This window comes from Myodes glareolus, chromosome 9 (assembly GCF_982192425.1).
Source record: "Myodes glareolus chromosome 9, mMyoGla1.1, whole genome shotgun sequence".
NCBI lineage: Eukaryota > Metazoa > Chordata > Mammalia > Rodentia > Cricetidae > Myodes > Myodes glareolus.
Genome location: NC_142034.1, coordinates 71,444,975 through 71,465,026, shown reverse-complemented (window position 1 = coordinate 71,465,026; position 20,052 = coordinate 71,444,975). Strand labels below are relative to the sequence as shown.

The 20,052-nt window shown below is 48.2% G+C and overlaps 1 protein-coding gene across 1 annotated transcript in view; it reads left to right on the top strand.

The window, feature by feature from the left end:
• Fstl4 (follistatin like 4) overlaps positions 1-20,052 on the top strand; it is a 433,548-nt gene that overhangs the window by 392,032 nt on the left and 21,464 nt on the right. The window contains exons 9-13 of the mRNA XM_085694933.2: positions 11,807-11,968; positions 12,303-12,437; positions 13,742-13,768; positions 15,094-15,212; positions 17,089-17,238. Of these exons, the coding sequence (XP_085551059.2) occupies positions 11,807-11,968; positions 12,303-12,437; positions 13,742-13,768; positions 15,094-15,212; positions 17,089-17,238 (593 nt within the window). The remainder of the gene's footprint in view (positions 1-11,806; positions 11,969-12,302; positions 12,438-13,741; positions 13,769-15,093; positions 15,213-17,088; positions 17,239-20,052) is intronic.

Below are 20,052 nucleotides of genomic sequence, written 5' to 3'. Positions count from 1 at the left end.
AATGAATCCAAATGTGGGGGGGAGGGGGCTTGGGGATGAGCCATGCAGGCAAGTCACCCCGGGCTGCTGAACTTCCAGTGGCCACCGTGAAGTATGGGGCAGGTGTGGCCCACGGGCAACATGATACTGTGATCTCTGGATCTAGCAATGACAGAACCTGTGTCCAAGCCACCACTGCTCTTACAGGTGACATGACACCATATCATTGTGCCATCTAGAAGGCACGGTATCCTTCAGCAGCCCTTCCCCCACAGGGCCCCATGACCCTCCTCTCAGCCGGTGAGGATGGGTATGTTTGGAGGGGTTGTTTTCACTGTTCAAGTCCAGACGTTACCAGTCATCTTGAAGGCAAGGAGGAACTGCCCCCTCCTGGCTACCTTCCCTCCCCCACCTAGCAGTTTTCCAAGCCAGAGTCCATGATCGCATTTGTAGCCAGTCCTGATTAAGCACTGTGCAGAGACTCCCAAGTGTTGTCACCCACTCAATGGGTGGCTTTAAAGGAAAATCACTTACTGTCTGGGGCCATTGTGGAAGTAGAGCCCACCTCCATATCACACTGCTTGCCTTCTCCGTCTAGTTCCATCTACCACCAAAACGAGCCCCGGTCTCCCTGAAGTCCCATCCTGAGCCATCATGTCCAGGGAATTAACCTCATCCCACTAAGCCCAACTGTCATTGATCAGACTTGGAGTAGGCACTAGGGTCAGGGAACTGTGAGGCAATTCAGCTCTCAGATCCTCTGTGACAACTGGTGATTGGGACTTCTTCCAGGAGAAAGAGAGTGAGGTGTCAGGAATGATGACATCATGAGATTCACCTTGATTGACCTCAAGGATCCAGAGTGAGAGGCAAGCCGTTTAAGGGGTGACTGGGCATCTTCAGCTTACCCTGTGTTTACCTCGACGGAGTGTCTATGGGATTTTTATATTTATGCATGTCTAAGTATTATCTTATTAGAATTTCCCTCAAGCTGAGATGTACCTTTGGAACTTCATATCTGTGTGTCCAGATTAAGTATCAGGGATTCTAGTTGGCAATTTAACTCAGCTGGTAGAGTGCCTAGCACATGCAAAGTCCTGGGTTTGGTCTCCAGCATTCCACAAACTGAGAAGGTAGAGTCAGGAGGATCAGACATTCAAGGGCATCCTTAACTATATAATAATGAGCTTGGGGCCAGCCTGGGCTACATGATACTCTGCCTATTTTAATAAAAGAAATGTATCTGAATTTCATCACGCTTAAGTGCTCCTACTTACTATACCCCAACAGGGACTAACCAGAGATTTAAGGATTATTTGGGAACTAGCCGTCTATGCAGCAGACAGGCAGTAGGGGGCGCTCCTAGCAGGGACTGGTTCAAGTAGAACATGTGCTGTGCAGAGGTCACTATTTGACTCTGGCAAGTGATGACCAGAGGCTGAAGGTGCTTTGACTATTCAGTTGCAAAACACCCCCGCTTTCTGTTCCAGCCCCTCAGATCCTCAGGCAGGCTGCAGAAGTACACTCATCTGGTATCACACACAGGCCTTCCATCCAGTCCTACTCCTCAGAGCCCCAGGCACAGGGCTGGAGAGTTGGCTCAGTGGTTGAGAATGCTCCCTGCTCTTCCAGAGGATACAAGCTCCCTTCTCAGCAACCATATCTGGTGGCTCACAACTACCTACAGCTCCAGAGGATCTAGCGCCCTCTTCTGACCTCCACAGCTATCTATACTCACATTCACATACCCTCATACAAATGCACACACACACACAAATAAATCTTAAAATTTAAAGAGTCTAAAGCAAAAGAAAAAAGCTGGGGCTTGTTGTGGCCTTTCTCTCCTCTAAGACAAACGTGAAGAGGGGGAATTCCTGCACAGCAACTTGAGAACCTCCTGGATGTCTCCTCTACTGGAGGAGGCTCTAAAGTCTCCAGCTCCTTCATAAATGAGGTAGCAGGCCCCTGTGTTGAGGCCCCTGGGGACTTGGAAGGCTAAGCATGGGCTGATGGTATGAATGGATTCAAGAGCGAGATCCCAGCACCACGGGCATTCCTGGGCTTAGACCGTCTCTGAAGGTGGGAAATGGACTGCTGGCCTACTGTCTTGGCTTCTTCTCTTACCGCTGTGGCAAACTGCCTGATGAGAAAGTAGCTCAAGGTATGAAAGTGATATCTGGGCTCAGAGTCTGAGGATGCATTCTCTATTACAGAGAGGAGGGCATGGTTGTGGAATGTGAGGCGGCTGGTCCCAGTCAGAAAGCAGTAAGAGAGATGGATGGCGGGGCTCAGCTTACTTTCTCCTTTGTACTCTGACTAGGACCCCGACCACAGGATGATTCTAGGCACAGTTAGGGTGGGTCTTCCCACCTCAGGTTTTCTCTGATAGCATCCTTATGAGTGAGCGAAGACATGTCTCATTGTCGAGCTGACAATGAAAATGAACTATTAAACTATTCAGAAGGCCTAGAGAGCCTTCTGAAGAAGAGATTCAGAGATCCATGCCCTAACTGTTGAGAGATTCAAGACTTCACTACTAGCCAAAGGAAGAGTCATTGATACGGTGAGGAGAGTACGCTGGGAGCTGGATATCTTGTGATCAGTTTCCTCCTTCATTGTGTGACCTGCTAGACAGCTGGGCTGGTCCTGTCAGGTGCTATATATAGCTCCTGGCACTCATGAAGGCAGTTGATGTGGCCTACAGCACCCTCATGGGACCACCTCTAAAGTAGGCGCTGTGATTATCTCCCACGGATACAACATAATGATCTGCTGACCCCAGAAAAAGGCAGGAAGTTTTCAAAGTGCTACAGGACTTAAACTTCTGTCAGCCTTAGAATGAATCAATGTGCATCTGTGTGGAAAGAAATGGAAATTAGGATGTCCTGAAACCATAATTACATTAGTAACATTTACTGGATACCTACCACGTGCCTTCCCTATCTTACAGCTTCCCTATCTTACAGGCAAGGTCACTGGGACTCTGAGAACTGGGGTGACATACCCTTACATCAGACATACACATAGCTAATAGCTACAGACAGACCTTGACAACACCCTGGGCCAATGCCTACCCGGCTATGATGCCATGAAACAGCCCTTAGAGATCCTGGATATGAGGTATAGGGCAGGCAGTTGTCAGGCCTGTGTTGTGGTTATCCGGACTGCACACTCTGGAGAAACAGAAGATAGCTGACTCGCTAAAGGGTCTCCTGAGAAAGGAGGAGACATGGGTAGTGACATGAACCTATTCTTTACACCATCCACCCCATACTTGAGGATATGAAAGATGGCCCTGAGCAGCTTGGGTAGAGTTTGGCCAGTCACCTACTGTGCTACTGGAGGTCTACTTTGGTCCCTTCCTGGCTTGGCAGGAAGATGTTTGGGAAATACATGCGATAAAGGAGGGGCAGCCTTAGGGGAGGCTTTGGATTGATCTTAAGCCACAGTTAGTCATAGTTGGTACATACTGATAATCAAAGCTGGCCGTTTGCAGGGCCTCCAACCCATTATACAGATATGGGAAAATAAAGGCCCAGAAAAGATGATCATCCAAAATATAGATTGCTTCTCTCTAGGGCCACGCTACTCTCATGCTATCTGGTAGCAGAGTTGGGATCCCATACACGGACTGGGCTACCACCATCTTCTGAGATTTCCCCGTTTCCATGGCTGCCTTCACCCAGCTGCTTACAGGACCCCTTCCAGGAAGCTACACTACCTCACACAGATTATCAGTATAGCTTACCCTACCCACAGCCCAGGCTGCCAGAGATGAGGCCCAAACCCTGATATGATTTATAGCTCTCTGCAAAGCCCCTACATTGCTTTCATGGGAAGGAGCGAGAACGTCAGACATCCATGATTAATCCATTAAATTAAAAATACCTTCGACCTCCCCACAGTTCAGACAAGTAGTGATTCATCCCCAAAACACAATAATCATCTTCAAATCTGCTTATTACTCCAGCTTGGTACTTTTGTGACTTCTTACTTAAGAACACGTTTATGCCGCCTAAACCTTGGCAATGAGAGATGATTCCCAAAGAAAATGGACCTTTGTGTTGGGGATCCAAATGGGGCGTGGGCGGGTATATGGGAGCATGTGTGTACACCTGCACGTGGAGGCCAGAGCTCAACTTCAGGATCATTCTTGCAGAGCCACCCACCTTGTTATTTTTTAGACAGAGTCTCTCACTGGCCTGGAATTCAGCAAGTAGGCTAGGCTAGGCTGGCTGGCCAGGGAACCCCAAGGGACAGCCTACCTCCCTCCTCCTCCTGGCTTACTGGGATTCTAAGCACACACCACCACACCCAGCCTTTCTTATTGGGCTCTATGGATGGAACTCAGATCTTTATGCTGGCAAGGCAAGTACTCTCCCAACTGAGCTGTCTTCCCACCCCCTCGTGTAATTGTGTGAAGGCTTTGCAAATCTAAAAGAAAATATGTTTGTCTAGGAGCCCTTAGTTTCACCTTCTTTTTAATATGCAAAAAAATGGGAGGAGGGGTTAGGTCTTGGGAGACGCGTGGCCTGGGACACAGGAGAAACAGTTGTATCCTTCCCATGCTACTGAGAGCTGGCATCTTTGTCTGGCTCTGCCGGGGACCCACATAGATGCCTCACAGCCCAGGGCTCTCCTCAGGACTTCTCCATTCCTACAGGCTCTACAGAGCTGGCACTGGGTATGGCCAAAGTGTGTGACTGTGGGGATCAGGGCTGGGTGGGTGTAGGTCCGGTGCTCACTCAGAGCCTGGGCCTCGCCCACTGGAGAACCTGTTCGTTTTTTATAGGCAGTCGTTGAGTGCCCACCCAACTGACCTATGATTTTTTTTAATTCCTCATGCCAGCTTCACCCCCAGCAAATGGTCAGATTTAAGCAAGGCAGCTTCTTGGGAAAAGCTGCTCAGTGCCAGGCTCTGCCTTCCATTTGCAGCCCAGGATAGAACAGGAGCTGAAGAGACCAAGAGACCTCGGATCCTGCCACCACCCAGATGCCCAGGATGGCCCACAGGGTCCATTTTCCCCGTCCCCCAAAGCTGATGACCTGACTGGGCACTGTCATTCAGTTCTACACCAGCTACTCCAGGGAAATGCTGAGGGGACCTGACCCGCTAGCTCATGGAGGATCAAGGCAGCTAACTGTTCCCATGACCCCAAATTCCTGAATGCAATACATAGCCCTGCTTGCAGGTACATACATAATGTACATCCATAGACCAGAGCCCTGTGGTCCAGCCAGCGGTTCTCTGAGCTTCATCTCTGCAATACCCCCCTCATGCCAGTTCTATCAGCTCCTCAGTTTCCCTCACAGAGTTACCCGCTTGCCTTCCTGCCGTGGACTTGTTCCATTTGTTCTTCCATGGTCTTCTCCCCACCCCCTTACTTATTATACACCCCCATCAGTGCATTCAACAATCTCCTCGCCCCCTTACTTACTATACACCCCCCTCAGTGCGTTCAACAGATCAGCATGCTTTGGCCTGCCACATCCTCATGGGTGGCAATGGGCAAAAGTGCTAAGGAAGAAATACGTGGTTTACATAGGATGGCAGGACAAAGAGATGGAGAGGGGTAGTATTGATGAAAGGTGGTGGGGAGGTCAAAGGTGAACCCCAGTGTTCTGACAAGGGGAATCTGCCCTTTCCTGAAACGATAGAGTTTGCTTTAAGGGCAAGGTCTGAGCTAGCGGGGTGCATTTCAGAGGTGTCAGCAGACGGGCATCTAGTCCATGGATGAGTTAGGTTAGCCAAGGAGACCTGCATGAACTCCAGCATCCAAAACCCAGGGCTGTGAGGAAAAGCCAGCTGAGCAGCTGAGAGAAGCCAGTGGGAACTGGGAGGGATGCCTGGGGCCAGGTGGAGATAGTGCTTTACAGAAATGACTCAGCTGCGTGGTGCAGTACAGACTGACCAGGGCAACAGTGAGGGCGAGGGTGGCTGGGCCAGGGCAGGCATGTGGAAACAGTTCCCACAAAGTGACAGTTTCGTGTGACTGGAACTGGCTGAGGGAGAACCGAGGGATGAAGGAGGAAGAAAGGGGGTGAGGTAGGGAAAAGGGTCAGAGGGAAAAAGAGCCTCTGTTCTGGGGTGCTTTCGAATTTAGAATTCTTTAATCGAGGAGAGAATGAACAGATTGTAGGAGCTGAAGGGAGAAGGTTCTGAGTGAGGGGCATTAGAGGCAAATCCTGGAAGAGGAGGGGCGAGATCTAGGGCTTGAGATAAGCAGAGCAAAACGGGACAGCGGTCTCAAAGCCCCGCACTGTTGTGTGGAAGGGAACAAGAACGACCAGGAAGTGAGAGGGTCATTCGTTGGGGAGCCTTGGGGAACAGATCCTTCCAGCCTGGGGAGAGGAAGGAAAGCCTTAATTAAACACAGGCCCATAGTCCCAGCTATTCAGGAACTGAGGCAGGAGGATCACAAGTTAAAGACCCGCCTGGGCTATGGAATACAGTCAAGGGCAAGCTGGGTAGCAGTGAGACCCTATCCGCCCTCCCCAAAAGAAGACAGCTGAGGCTCTAGGTCAGCGGTACAGCACTTGCTTGGCGTGTGAGCATCACACATGCACAGAATTAATTCCAACTAATTAAGTAGGGGGCTAAGTACAGGTTGCCCCTAGGAAGCTGCAAGAGAAGTGGTGTCCTCAGAAAGCCAGGTGTCCGGGGAGAGGAACACACAGATAAAGGAAGCTCACTGCAGACTTGGTAGGTGAGAATACAAATTCCAGGTGGCAGAGGGAAGACGTCAGAGGGTGGGCCCAGTAGGACAACATGACATGATGTCATTACAGGGGACGAAGGACAAGAAAAGAGCCTGGTGAACCCCACTCAGGTTTGAAGCAAGCTGGGGAGAAAGGGGCATTAGATGTGGGGTCAGCAAGTCCCCTCTTCAGTCCTTCTCAGATTCTCCTCAGGGAAACCTCCAGACCATCAGAGGGCATGTGTGTGTGTCCCGTCCATCCACCTCCCGCTACCCCACCTCCCCCTCCCCCACGCCCCGCCTATGGAGAACCAGTGCCTTGAATTTAGGCACGTATTTCTGTTGAGTGACTCATCCTACGCCCTTGACTTTCAGTCAGGCGTCCTTTGGTTCTAGAACACTGTCACATATTTTAGTTTAAATTGAGTCCCAAATTGGTCTGAAAAAGCTCCCATCTCGGAGCAGGTCACGCAGGCACTCGGGGGGGTCAGGGGAAGGAATGGGGTGTGCATTACATGTGGTCGGACAGATGATACCTGCTCAAGTGTGAAAACGGCTCAGTCTGTCCACGCATTCCTGTCAGAGAGCAGAGCAGAGGCCAAGCGCAGTCTCCAGAGCTGGTACCGACCACCGCAGGAGCCAGTCCCGTTCCTAGCGTCTCCAGTGCCCTGGACAAATTCTGCGCCAATAAACAGCCAGTACCACAGACATCTGGAGGGCAAGTCTCCCCCGGAGGAAGAGGAGAGTGAAGCCTGCTAGGATCTGTTCCCCAAGGTTCCCCAAGGAATGACCCTTACATTTGCAAAGTTGTTCCGCCATCTTGTCCACACAGAAAGCTCCATTATGCAGCAAGGAACCAGAGTTCTTAGCACTGCGGGCATCAAGCCCGACACCTGGCTGGTATTCCATAGCTGTCAGCTGCCCGATAAGGGATTGACAGAGGCTTGTAAAAATCAATCAAGGTCCTTAGTCAGGTGCTAAGCTCAAAGAGGAGGAGCCCCTCAGCCCCCCCAATCAGTGGTCTAACGCTCTGTGATATCTTGGTTTAGCAAAATGACAAAGAACAATGTCATTTCTCAGATTCCTCGGCCATGCATTGAATTTTTTTCCCTACTAGATAAACTCAGAATTACTTTGTCAAGCCCCAGTGGGCTGGTTTTAATTGAAATTAGATTCAGTCCCTGGGTTAATTTGTCAGATCTTGTTTGTGACAATGGGAAATCTTCCTAATCAATGACCTCCCTCAAATTGTTACTTTCTTATACTGTCAGGGGTTTTATCATGTGGGTCCAGTCTGTTGTCTGTCTGGTCTGCACTGATCTCTGAGTAAACCATTCACTTTGTCTGCTTTGGTCCTAGCTCTTTATTGTATTATGTAATCATTATCTTTTTTTGTTGTTGTTGTTTGTGTCCCAGAGTACAGCTACCTAAAACATCATTGTTCTCTATTACATGGTTACGATCTTACATGTCCCTCTAAGAGAGGGAAGAGATGGTTCAGCAGTTAAGAGTACTTATCTAAGGACCAAGATTCCGGGACACACAGCGCGTGGCTCACAACATCCCGTAATTCCAGTTCCCAGTGACCTGATGCCCTCTTCTGGTATCTGAGGGTGCCACATGCACATGGCACACGTGCAGACAAGCAGACACATACATTTAAGTAAATATAAATTTAAATCTTTTTCATTTTAAAATGCCCCCATGGGTATTTTAAGCATTTGGTCCTTGGTTTGTGGCGTTATTTTGAAGGCTGGAGAACCCTTCGGAGATGGGTCTCAGCTAGTGGAAATAGGTCCCACTGTTCAAGGCTTTGACTTTGGTCCTCACCTTTGAGGGACCACCTTCTCTGCTTCCTGGTTGGTCTCAAGACAAAGAGCCTCAGTTGCACCAGAGAGAGCCCTCCCACCGCCATGCCTCCCCACCAAGGTGAGCAGAGATTCCATAAGTTATCTCTGCTGAGTGTTTGGTCACAGGGGCTGAACCCGCCTCCTTCCTTTAATATGGCTGGCTCTGTGTCTTGCTTCCTTAACCACACCAGCGAGCTTCAAAGTTAATGTTGCTTCCTTTACTTTCCCCTTTTTCTTTTTCCTGAAAGGAACAGTACTGTCCCTTCCTTTTATGGACATACTCATTGTAGGAAGAAAATATCATTTTGTTCCTATTTTATTGAGACTCACACACCAAGAAATGGGGTTTGGATCTCTTTCAAAGGCTCTTTTGGTGCCTAGTAAAAAAAATCAAATGATTTTCTTTTTGGTCGCCTTTGGCTTTGAATTATAGATTTCCTAACAACCACTGAAACAAACTGTACTCAGAGTAAGCTCTGCTAATTTTTATGTATGTGTGTCTGCATGTTCATATGTGAGCATGGATGTGCACATGCCTCAGCACACGTGTAGAGGTCAGAGGACAACCTCGGATTTTATTCCTTCCAGTCCATCTTGCTGGAGGCAGGCCTCTTGTTCACTGATGCTGACCCATGAACATTGGGGATTCTCCTGTCTCTGCCTCCACCTCACCTTAGGAAAGCGGGATTCCAGATGCATGCTACCGGGTCCAGCTTTTGTACACGGATCTTTGGAACCTGAACCCAGGTCCTCACACTTGCACAGCACAGTCTCTGTCCACGAAGACATCTCTCTAGGCGCCCCTGAAATGCCTAGACTTCAGCAGTCCACAGTGTGTTTATGATTCTCATTTACACAGGATCGTCGTGGTTTAAATGAGAACAGCCCCCATAGGCTCAGATATTTGATTACTGGGTCCCAGTTGGTGGAACTGTTTGGGAAGGACACGAAGTATGGCCTGGTAGGAAAGAGGTGTGTCACTTGGGGATGGGTTTTGAGATTTCAAAAAGCCCATATCATTCTCAGCACTCTTTCCCTCTGCCTCCAACTCTCGGATAAGAAAGACATAAACTCCACGGCCACACCCCTCTGCCTGCTGCCATGCTCACTGTAAACCTTAAATAAACTCTTTGTTCTGTAAGTTTTCTTGGTCATGGTTCTCATCATAGCAATAGAAAAGTAATTAAAATAAGGACCAGATGAGATAAACTCACGGCTTATTCATGCATGCACATACACACATATATGAGCCGATTCTACAGCCCCTAAAGGTTCCTTTTAAATGATTCATTTCCTTGAGGTTTTTGTTTTTATTGCCTATAATACTGCATCTTCACATCCTTAAGCCCCTTGGTATTCTTTCTCTAGTTTATCATTGTAAGCATGCTCTGCTTGCAACCAGACAGAGCAAAGACTTCCTCATTGGTCTTCGCTTGGCTTTTGAGTCGAGTCCTCCATTTCACTTCTACTTTCTCTGGGTTTGCTTGCGGTTGCCAGGCAGGCTGCTATGTGTAGATGGAGATCCTGCCTGCGGTTGCCAGGCAGGCTGCTATGCTCAGTGATGAGCTCACTGATGATGCCCTGGACAGTTTTCAACAAGAACCCTGGTTTTCTCTAGAGATGTCTCAAACCACCCATCAGCCTCAGTTCTCTGGGCCTCCAAGCTCCAGCTCTGTGCTCTAAGGCTATAGCTTCGGTACTCAAATTCTGTGCACTCCGCTTGGGCCCCATTCCTCCCTCCTTCCCTCCCTCCCTCTCTGCCCACTGGAAGGTGTGAGGAAGGTTCTTTCCTATATGAACCAAGTGTGTCAGATAAAAGAGGCTCACACCTGTGCTCTTAAAACTAACCTCACCCACATCTCAGCTGGCCGCACTTCCCTCCTCCATCCTTGATGCTTGATCTGGGACAAGGTCACTCTTCTATAGCTTAGGACTTTGAGCAAAGAGGACCAAGGGGAGAGATGGCACAGACATCTTGCTCTTGGGGCTCGCTGAGCTTAGTTTGGGTTCCCCTCTTTCCCCCCAACTTCACCCCTTGATCTTGGGGCTAAGCTTAGTTTGGATTGCCCCCAACTTCACCCCAGAGGTCACCCAGGGCAAGCCTTGACACTCTAGCTGAGTTGGTAGATGCTAAACAGACCCCTGAAGAATCTCTGTAGAAACTGCAGATCATTGTTCCTAATGAGCCTAGAGTTTCTCTGTTGTCCTCTGTCCTCTGAACATAGATCACCAGAATGCTGCTAACTCAGACTCCATTGTCAATGCCATTGGCCCCTCCTATGTGTGTATCAGGTGCTCTCAGCTAGTCCAGAGAAAATTCTCTAATCTCAAAGACCAGGAGTCCTACTTTTAATGGACAAAGGAGCTTCCAGATAGTAGTAAGAAGACAGTTATCCACTTCAGAGGAATCCATCCCCCACTTTCCAAGAGGGGCATGATTTAATACTCAAGTCTGCTTACACATGCTCTCAAGCCTTGGCTTTAAAGTGTGTAGAGTAAAATGTATAAACATAAGCCCTCACAAAGGTGGGAAATGATAAAGCTTTGATGTCCAGGAGCGGGACTCTCCCTCACCAGGCTCCACTTCTCCAAGAGCCTTTACCCTCAGCCTGCCCTTGTAAGAAGAGCCAATCCACTGTGGAACGTGCCAGAGCCTTACCCACCCGCGCTCATCTAGCCAGTGAGTCAGATTGCATGCTCAAGCTGAAACTGGACTACCAGGGCCAGAGCCGAGCCGTTCCATGACCAAGGAGCACACGTCCTTCTTTCATGGAGGTTCCAGGGCTTAGCGAGAGAAGAAATAAAAACGACCCACTGGAAAATCGATGGGCTTCCCCACAGCCGTGATGTAATTAGCAGCCCTGCCAGTCAGTGCCTATAAGTGCTTCGTGAAGCATTTCCTGCAAGAAATTAAGGCCCCGTCCAGGGGCTTTCCGATAACAGGAATAATGCATCTGAATTTCATTCATTCAGAGATAAGTTTCAGTGGCTGTTGCTCTTTACGTGCAGCGGCTGAACAGCTTTAAATATTTGGACGTCTTTCTGATCATATTTAGAACAAGCGTGGAAGCCATGAATTACAGGGTACCACGCCGGATGTGTTTATTGCCCGTGATCCATTTTACAGCCTTGTCCCTTGACGCTTGGGATGCTAAAGACATCATTGTAAGCTGGTTCAGAGACCTCCAGAGGGGCCTCTCAGGTTCACCCTCTGGAGCAGGGGTCTCGGGGTTTGGCCGGGTGTGGATTTTCTCTCACCAACACCATTCTCACCCACAGTGCCACCGGTCATCCGCGTCTATCCAGAGACCCAGGCACAGGAGCCTGGAGTGGCGGCCAGCCTGCGATGCCATGCTGAGGGCATTCCCATGCCCAGAATCATTTGGTTGAAAAATGGCATGGATGTCTCAGCCCAGATGTCCAAACAGCTCTCCCTCTTGGGTAAGAACTGGACATGAATCCCAGGACAGGAAATGGAAGGTAGGATCATGGCTGAGCCTGGCACATGAAGAGGAAACAGAGGTCCCCTGATGACTGGCACACAGGTCTCATGGACATGTGAGAAGCTGTTGGCCAGATTCCAGGGCACCCTCTGTATTTTCGCAGTGCCAGCCTGTCCTGAGCCCAATCCCAAGAATGTTGGCTGTCTCTGGCCACACCCAAAGACTGCGTGTTTAGCCCGACACTCTTCAGAGATCCTTAGAAGGTGGTGGGGAGGGCACATGAAAGGGTGTTCCCCTGAGAGCACCACCCTGAGCCACTGTCCCTTCTACAGCCAATGGAACTGAACTCCACATTGGCAGCGTTCGCTATGAAGACACGGGGGCATATACGTGCATTGCCAAGAATGAAGTGGGCGTGGATGAAGATATCTCCTCCCTCTTCATTGAGGACTCAGCTAGGAAGACCTGTGAGTCCACTATTGTCTCTGAGACCCTCACTGAGCTGTTTGAGAATGTTATGGGGACAAAGGGGATGTATTAACTCTCATGGCCATAGTCACCAACTGGAAGCCTCTGAAGCTGGGGCAAATCTATTTCCGCTGTGCACAAAGTTAGGTACAGATGGTGACCTTCTCAGGCAACCTAGACAGCTCTGGAAATATAAATGATTGGAGTCTCTGGTCTGGATACAGAGCCCAGGGCCACAAAGAGGCTCAGATAGCCCAGCTGTGCCCCTGCCTCCTCTATGATGAATGACTGGAAACTTGGTCCCAGAAGCCTTCATGCCACCAGGTGCTCCATCCCAGTGGTCCCCTCTCATCTGTGGTTTTTCTTCCTTTAAATCCAGAAATGAACCCTTTAAAGTTTTTTTTTTTAATGCGTGCTTTGGTGCACATGTTCCCAGAGGCCAGAAGAGGGTGCCAGATCCCTTGAAGCTGAAGTTACAGATGGTTATAAACTGCCTGATGTGGGTGCTGGGAACTGAACTCTGGTCCTCTGGAGGAGCAGCATATGCTCTTAGCCAATAGCCATGTCTCCAGCCCCTTTAGTAGCTTTTCATCACAGTGTGTTGGAATCGTCCTATTGTATTGGTAGCTAATTTTGTACTGCCTGATTTATAAATTGAACTTTATCATAGGCGCATATGCAGAGAGGAAACAAGCATGAGTGGGGTTTAGCACTGTCTGGTACGGGGGCTACTGGAGAGTACACAGCTGGGAGTGGCCCCTGCTCTAGGAATCATACCTCTTCATGGGTCAAGTGTACTCCTGGTAGCCTCTGCTCCCCAGGTGATTCTGCAGGCAGAATTCACGGCATGGATGCCATTCAGTTCCTTTCCCTCAGCCAGACTCCTAACTAAGCCTTTGTCATTGAAACAATATTCTTCCTTCAAGACTGAAAATCAACTTTCCTGGAAGTGACCTAGGAAATCAGGGAGAGATGCTATGCACTCCTTATTGTCCACAGAGTCAGGGAGTGGGGATTAGCTGCTGGGACTGAGTTTTAAAGATCTGTTTTGAAAGTAAAACCATCCTGAGACCCAGAAGTATCTGCCTGGGTCTTCATCATGACTGAGAGCATTGGTCCAGGGTAGTGAGCTGATACTGTTGCAAGGCCCATGAGTGATGCAGAGTCTTTCAGTGATGAGTTGGTACAAGAAAGTTTCTCAATGTACTGAACCAAGAAACCCCAGCAGCAAAGGTCTGACATTGTCTTTTTTCTTTCTCTTCCGGCTGTCATGTTGCTGCTCTCCTAATTCTCGCTGCTGCAGTAGCAAACATCTTGTGGCGGGAAGAAGGTACTGAGTGTGATTGTCTTGGGTCATGTGTTCTTGGTTCCACAGTGGGCTACCTTTCCCTTACTCATCAACCTTGCAGAGCCTATGTACTGGTGGGGGAGGGGAGGTCATAGTCAAACTCACATGGCACACACGTGGGCAGATCCAGTCCAGTTTCCTGAGCACTGGGCACTGAGCCTGACACAGTACGTGTGAGGGGCGGGTGCCAACAGCAGCATTGCTGGCTGTGACCCTTAGTGCGCTGTCTGGCTGCCATGTGCACTCAGCTTGTGCCCCGTGCCTTTTAAGCAATGGTTTACTGCTAGGCTGAGGTTACTGCAGAGGGACTCGGGTTTGCACAGTGGAGACTTGTTAGTCTTCCTGGGATCACTATACATTTTAGTTACCTAAGTCACATTAAAGCCACCTTAGAGTATAGGACTGGTAGGGGCTGCATTCCGATTAAATGAAGCATTGCACAAACCCCATCTCACCTTGGTGGCTGTATGCTATGCCCTTCTCTGCTGATATTCAAATCCTAGAGGGGGGAATACAGAAGCCAAGAGGAAGGGCCCACAGGCCTCAGGGCACCCTCAAATCATAATCAGAGAAAGATGAGACCAAACAGCAGCAGCAAAGGAAGCTGGGAGCCCTTTGGAGCCCCATAGCAGAAACTAGATTTCAACAGAACCTTCTGGGGGTGGGGGGAGACGGATCAGGAGGCTGGTCTCCTGCGAGGTTGATTGTGTGTTGAATGAGTATTGACTCTCACATTCCCACACACTGAGAGCACTGCACTCAGCCAGAAACGTAGCTGTGTCTACAAGCCCCATGTGGGCTACATTAAGCTGTCAATCTTATGTTGGTTTTTCTGGTGACTGGCTTTCAAAGCAGCCCCAGGAGGCTGTGCCCAGACTTGATGTTTCAGTCTAAGATTTCCAGGTAGGCCATTCATGACAGAGGTGTTTTGGCATGGTGCCTCAGACAGAGATGCTGTGGGGCAGCAAGCAGGCACGTGTACATAGCTAGCCTCCTAGAATCCTGGAGGGACACCCAGGATCGACTCCTGAGATTGCTGTCAGGCGCTCCCCAGACTGAACATCTTTTAGGGATGGGGTTCCAGATGCACAGCAGCAGGGATACCGCAGAGCTGCCATGGGCTATACTGGTTCCCAGTCTTGGGGACACTTTTTTACGTGGTCCTGACTACCATCAAGAAGTATTGTGGATGGACTGTCTTCCCTTCTCCACCAGGATAGTGTATGTTCTCTTGCCACACCACTGTGCCTTGTGTGACCCTACCAGTGGCTAGAAGTTCATGACCACACAGTGTTCACTCTTCCCAGGCCTCAGCGTGGGAAACGTGTTCTATGTCTTCTCCGACGACGGCATCGCTGTCATCCACCCTGTGGACTGTGAAGTCCAGAGACGCCTGAAGCCTGCAGAGAAGATCTTCATGAGTTATGTGAGTTTCTACGGCTGAGGCAGCTTCTGCATCATGAATGATCAAAATCCAAAAGTCATGTCCCACATGTGCATGCATGTATGAGAGACTGGGTTTCTTCGGTTCTGCTCATTACATGTGAGTGTTGAGTCCAGGCTCAACATAAGGGAAAAGCATAAGGCAGGGAATCTTCACTCTCCCTCCTCCATCCGGCAGCTGTGAGGGTCAGGGTCCACTGGGTTTCTGGCCCCTAGAGTTCATAGTCAAATAGAGGCAGCAAAGTGAACAGACAGCATCTAGACAGGTATTCTTGCGGTAGACTTTGGCATGGACACACACGAATGAATGCCCAGAGTTACAGAGGTGCTACAAATGAAACATGAAACCAAGTATGAAGTGACGGGGGCAAGGATGGGGCAGCAGTAGAGGTAACCCCTGGGGGTAGATCCAGGGCAGCCCTCCCCACTGCCATTCTCCTGGGTTTCTCTGTTCCGTGGATCCCTCAGCCTGCCTATCCTTGAGCTGTAGCACTCTGACTGTTGGGCGTCAGGTCACAGTCCCGTTCTCCAGAACTTTGTAGCATGCTGTGATACCGAGGAGGGGAGACACTAGCAAGGGAGGCCAGGTGTGGGAGGCAGAGTGCTCGGCACACTATGGAGTTTGGAGGCCTGTGAAGAAACCAAAGGGGCTGGAGGGATGGGATGCGTCTGAGCTGAGGACGCAGATCTGGGCACCACCTGCGTGTGAGTGTTGTCAAAAGCTGAGGAATGGATAGGGGCATGTGCAGTTGGCATGAGAGGGACATCCAACAGAGTCCTGACCTGTCCACAGCTCAGGGGCGGGCGGGCGGGCTAAAAGAAACCAAAGAACAGGAGCACAGAGTGATAGAGAAACCCAAGAGAACAGGTATCACAGAAGACAGGGAAAACAATGCTCCCATCTTTAAAAACACAAAACAAAAGGACCAGGAGGAAAGCAACAAGCTCCTAGTTTTGTATAGAATGAATGAGCAAGACTGGAGAAAAAAGAATGAAAGGTTGATTTTAGACATGCAGGTTTGAGATGCATGTTGGTCACCATAGTAGACAAGAGACCTGAAGACAGAAACTTGGTAAAGCACTTTGCCTGCAAGCATGAGGACCCGAGTTAGTGATCCTTGAACTCGCATTAAAAGGGGACGCGGCTGGAGAAATGGCTCGGTGGTTAAGAGCACTTGTTGCTCTTGCAGGGGACCCAGCACTCACATGGTTCACAACCATCTGAAACTCCAGTTCCAGGAGATCTGATGCCCGCTACTGGCCTCCAGAGGCATCAGGCACACATGTGGTACACATGTAAACATGCAAGCAAATCTTTTTTTTTTAATGTTTGTAATCCCAGTCTGGGGAAACAGAGCCAAGCAGATTGTCGGGTTCATTGGCTAACTAGCCTAACCTATTTGGCAAACTCCAAGACACTTAGAAACCCTATCTCAAAAATAGTAATAGAAGAATAAGGTGGAGAGCCTTGGGGGGATAACATGGACTCCACAGGCACTGTGCAAACTTGTCCATATATGAACACACATACACATACAAATCTGGGAGTAGTAAATGTCCGGACAGTACATAAAGTCATAGGTCTCAATGAGATAAGCAAGGGCTTCAGAGAAGAAATCCAGGAATGCTCCCTGGGCCATTCCGCACAGAAAGATCTGCAAACTGAGCACATGGTGACGCAGTGTTGACCTTGGTGAGGAAGGTGAGGATCAGGTGATAATTAGTGACGTGGCAGGGCTTGCCTGCCATTTTCATGTATGAATCCCAAGGAGTTTGGGAAGGAGGGTTAAGGGACAGGGACCCCAGAGATGTTGGAGAGGGGTGGAAGAACAGGTACATGGCTGTCTGCTTCCTTACAGGAAGAAATCTGCCCTCACAGAGAAGGAGATGCCACCCAGCCTTGCCAGTGGGCGTCTGCTGTCAATGTCAGGAACCGGTACATCTACGTGGCCCAGCCAGCACTGAACAGAGTCCTTGTAGTTGATGTTCAAGCCCAGAAAGTCTTACAGGTAATAGCTTTTGGAAGAAGTGGGAAAGACTTGGAATCCTGGGTCAACCCCTGCTGCGTGCACACTCCCCAGTTCCTGTGAGAAGGGCTTAACCTGGAAAGAGACTCCTGTGTTAACAGTCTTTCAAATACAGATTTCTGTGTACCCAGCACTGTTGTAAATGAAAAAAAAAAATAGCCGTGAATGATTGCACTGGAGTCCCTGGCACACAATTTTAGTCAGGGAGGCAGAATGCAAAGCAAAGTTTCAGGGCACTGTAAGAGCTGTGGAAATCCAGGGTTAATGAGACAACAGGACTGTAAGGCTGTTGTCTTACAGCTGCACAGAAGCGGAGATCTGAATATCACCTAAGACCCAGACCATGAAGCCGTGTGCAGTGATGAGGGCCAGAGTGGAGACAGCGAGCTTTGGGGTAAACAGAAGCCAGTCCCTCAAGGGTCCTGGGGGCCAGCTAGGCTGTAGAATAAGATCAAGGCAGAAGAAAAAGCCATGAAAAGGTTTCTGAGCATCAGTACAACTGCTACTTTAAGAATGGCAAGAAGACAGATCAGGGATGGGTGGAACTTGTTCCAGACACAAGATGGTGGCAGCAGCAGCAGGCCATGATGAGAAAATACCAGACTCACTTTGTTGTTTTTAGCTCTGTGTGTATGCATGTAAGCGCCAGCTGCTCTGTTGCTGGAGTTACAGGCAGTTTTGAGCCTACTGCAGTACTGGGAACCTAGCTTCAGTCTTCTGGAAAAGCAGCAAGCACTCTTAACTCCTGAACCATCTCTCCAGCCCCCCTAAAATTCTTTCTGATGGGTGAACTGTAAAGCTTTAGAGGGGACAAAGACAAAAGAAAAAAACCATTATGTGGTTCTTTTGTTAGCTTGAGCGTAGAATGGTTATATCATTTATAACATTTGATAGGTTAAATAATGGCCCTCAGGACATTCCATCCCAGAAAACCGAATGTTTCCTTATATAGCATAGGTATGGCTAAGGATTTTTCAAGTCAGGAGATCCTGAAAGATTCAGGTGGACCCTGACTGCAATCACAGGTATTTGTGTAAGGGGGTGGCAGAGGAAAATTTGACCACAGGTAAAGTCATAGATGCAAGGATTAAAGCAAGAAGCATTTCAAGGCAGAGAGCAGAGCATGGAGCAGATGAAAGGGAGATAAAATACAAAATGGTGTCAGATGTTTAAGCATCCATGTCAGGTAAACAGATCTAAGGTCAAAAGAAAGATGGAGGCTGGCGCTATCAATCTGAGCATCATTGCCCTGTGGCCTGATTAAATCTAGAAAACTGGTTGAGATCACCCAGGAAAGAGATCAACACAAGCAGCTGTATAGAGGGATTTCAATACAAAACTAAGAGTATAAAAATGAGGAAGGGGTGCCAAAGAAATGTTTTCAAGGAAGTGTTATCCCAGAGTGTGTATGCTAATTGGAATATCTTTTTCCACACTCCTCCACGCATATCATAGTAGATGATTATAGTGGACTCCAGTGCACACAGATAGGGACACCAGCCTTAGACAAGAAAATATTCCTCCACTAGGTACAATTCAGGGGCCGTAGGTAGACTACTGTCTTTTGAATACTTTTTTTCTGTAAAACAGAAGGAAGATTATCACCAGGGCTGGAAGTTTGAGGGAAAGGTGGAAGCTAAGTGTGAGGCTGGATTGATCAGGTACTGGTGCAGGGAATGCTGGGCAATAGTGATTACCTACTGAAGGACTGTGGCTAGAAACTTAACCCGAAATCAACCAGCAGAGTGGTCTCTGCCCTGCCCCTGTGAAATATCATGTGTTAAGAACATTTGATATAGCCAGCGCTGTGGTTTGTCCTGGTATATGCAACAGGTTTTCAGTTTGATTCCCATAAACAGAAAACACTGAGTAATTTTTATCTTTTCAAGTATACTAAAGCTTATTTTAAAACAGAGCTCATGATAAACTTTGATAAATGTTTTGTGTTTACTTTACAAGAACATGTATTCTGGTATTAGATGAGCTATTTAATATGTGTCAGTTTTGTCAAGTTGATTCATTGTGCTGTTCAGATTGCCTTTCTCAGGTGATTCGTTTTGTCTGTCTGGTCTATCAACTGCTGAGGTTTGTTTTCAAAATCCACTATGGCTGTAGAGTTTCTGCTTCTGCTTCAAAGAGTTCTATCCATTCTCACTTTATCTCTGGTAATGCTGTAAATCAGTTTTATTTTTTAAAAAATAATGTTAGGATAGCTAAATCATATTCATATATATACATGTTTTTCAAGACAGGGTTTCTCTGTGTAACAGACCTGGCTTCCTGTAATTTGCTTTGTACACCAGGTTGGCCTCGAACTCACTGAGATCCCGCTGCCTCTGCCTCCCAAGTGTTGGGATTAAAGGTGTGCACCACCACTGCGAGGCTGCTAAATCATATTTTAATTACTATTCTCATGCTACAATTTTTTCATCCTTTTACTTTTCAACCTCTCTACGCCTTATATTTAGATCTTCTTTCATAGTGTTTAAGTTTTTAATCTAGTTTAACAATCTTAGTCTTTTACTTAAAATAGTTGATCCATTTATATTTAATATAATTTGTATAGTTGAGTGTTTCTATCATGGTTCTTACCTTTAATTTAGACTGTTTATGTTGCTTTATTTTGGCTTTGCCAAAGAGTTTTATCCTACTTTTTCCCCCTCTATTTATTGAAGAGGTACTCATTAGTATCATGGAGACTACAACACATATCCTTACATTGATACTATCACATGCAAATTGTTACTTCGTGTCTTGGCTTCCTTTCTTGCTTCTGTGCTAACATACCCTGACAAA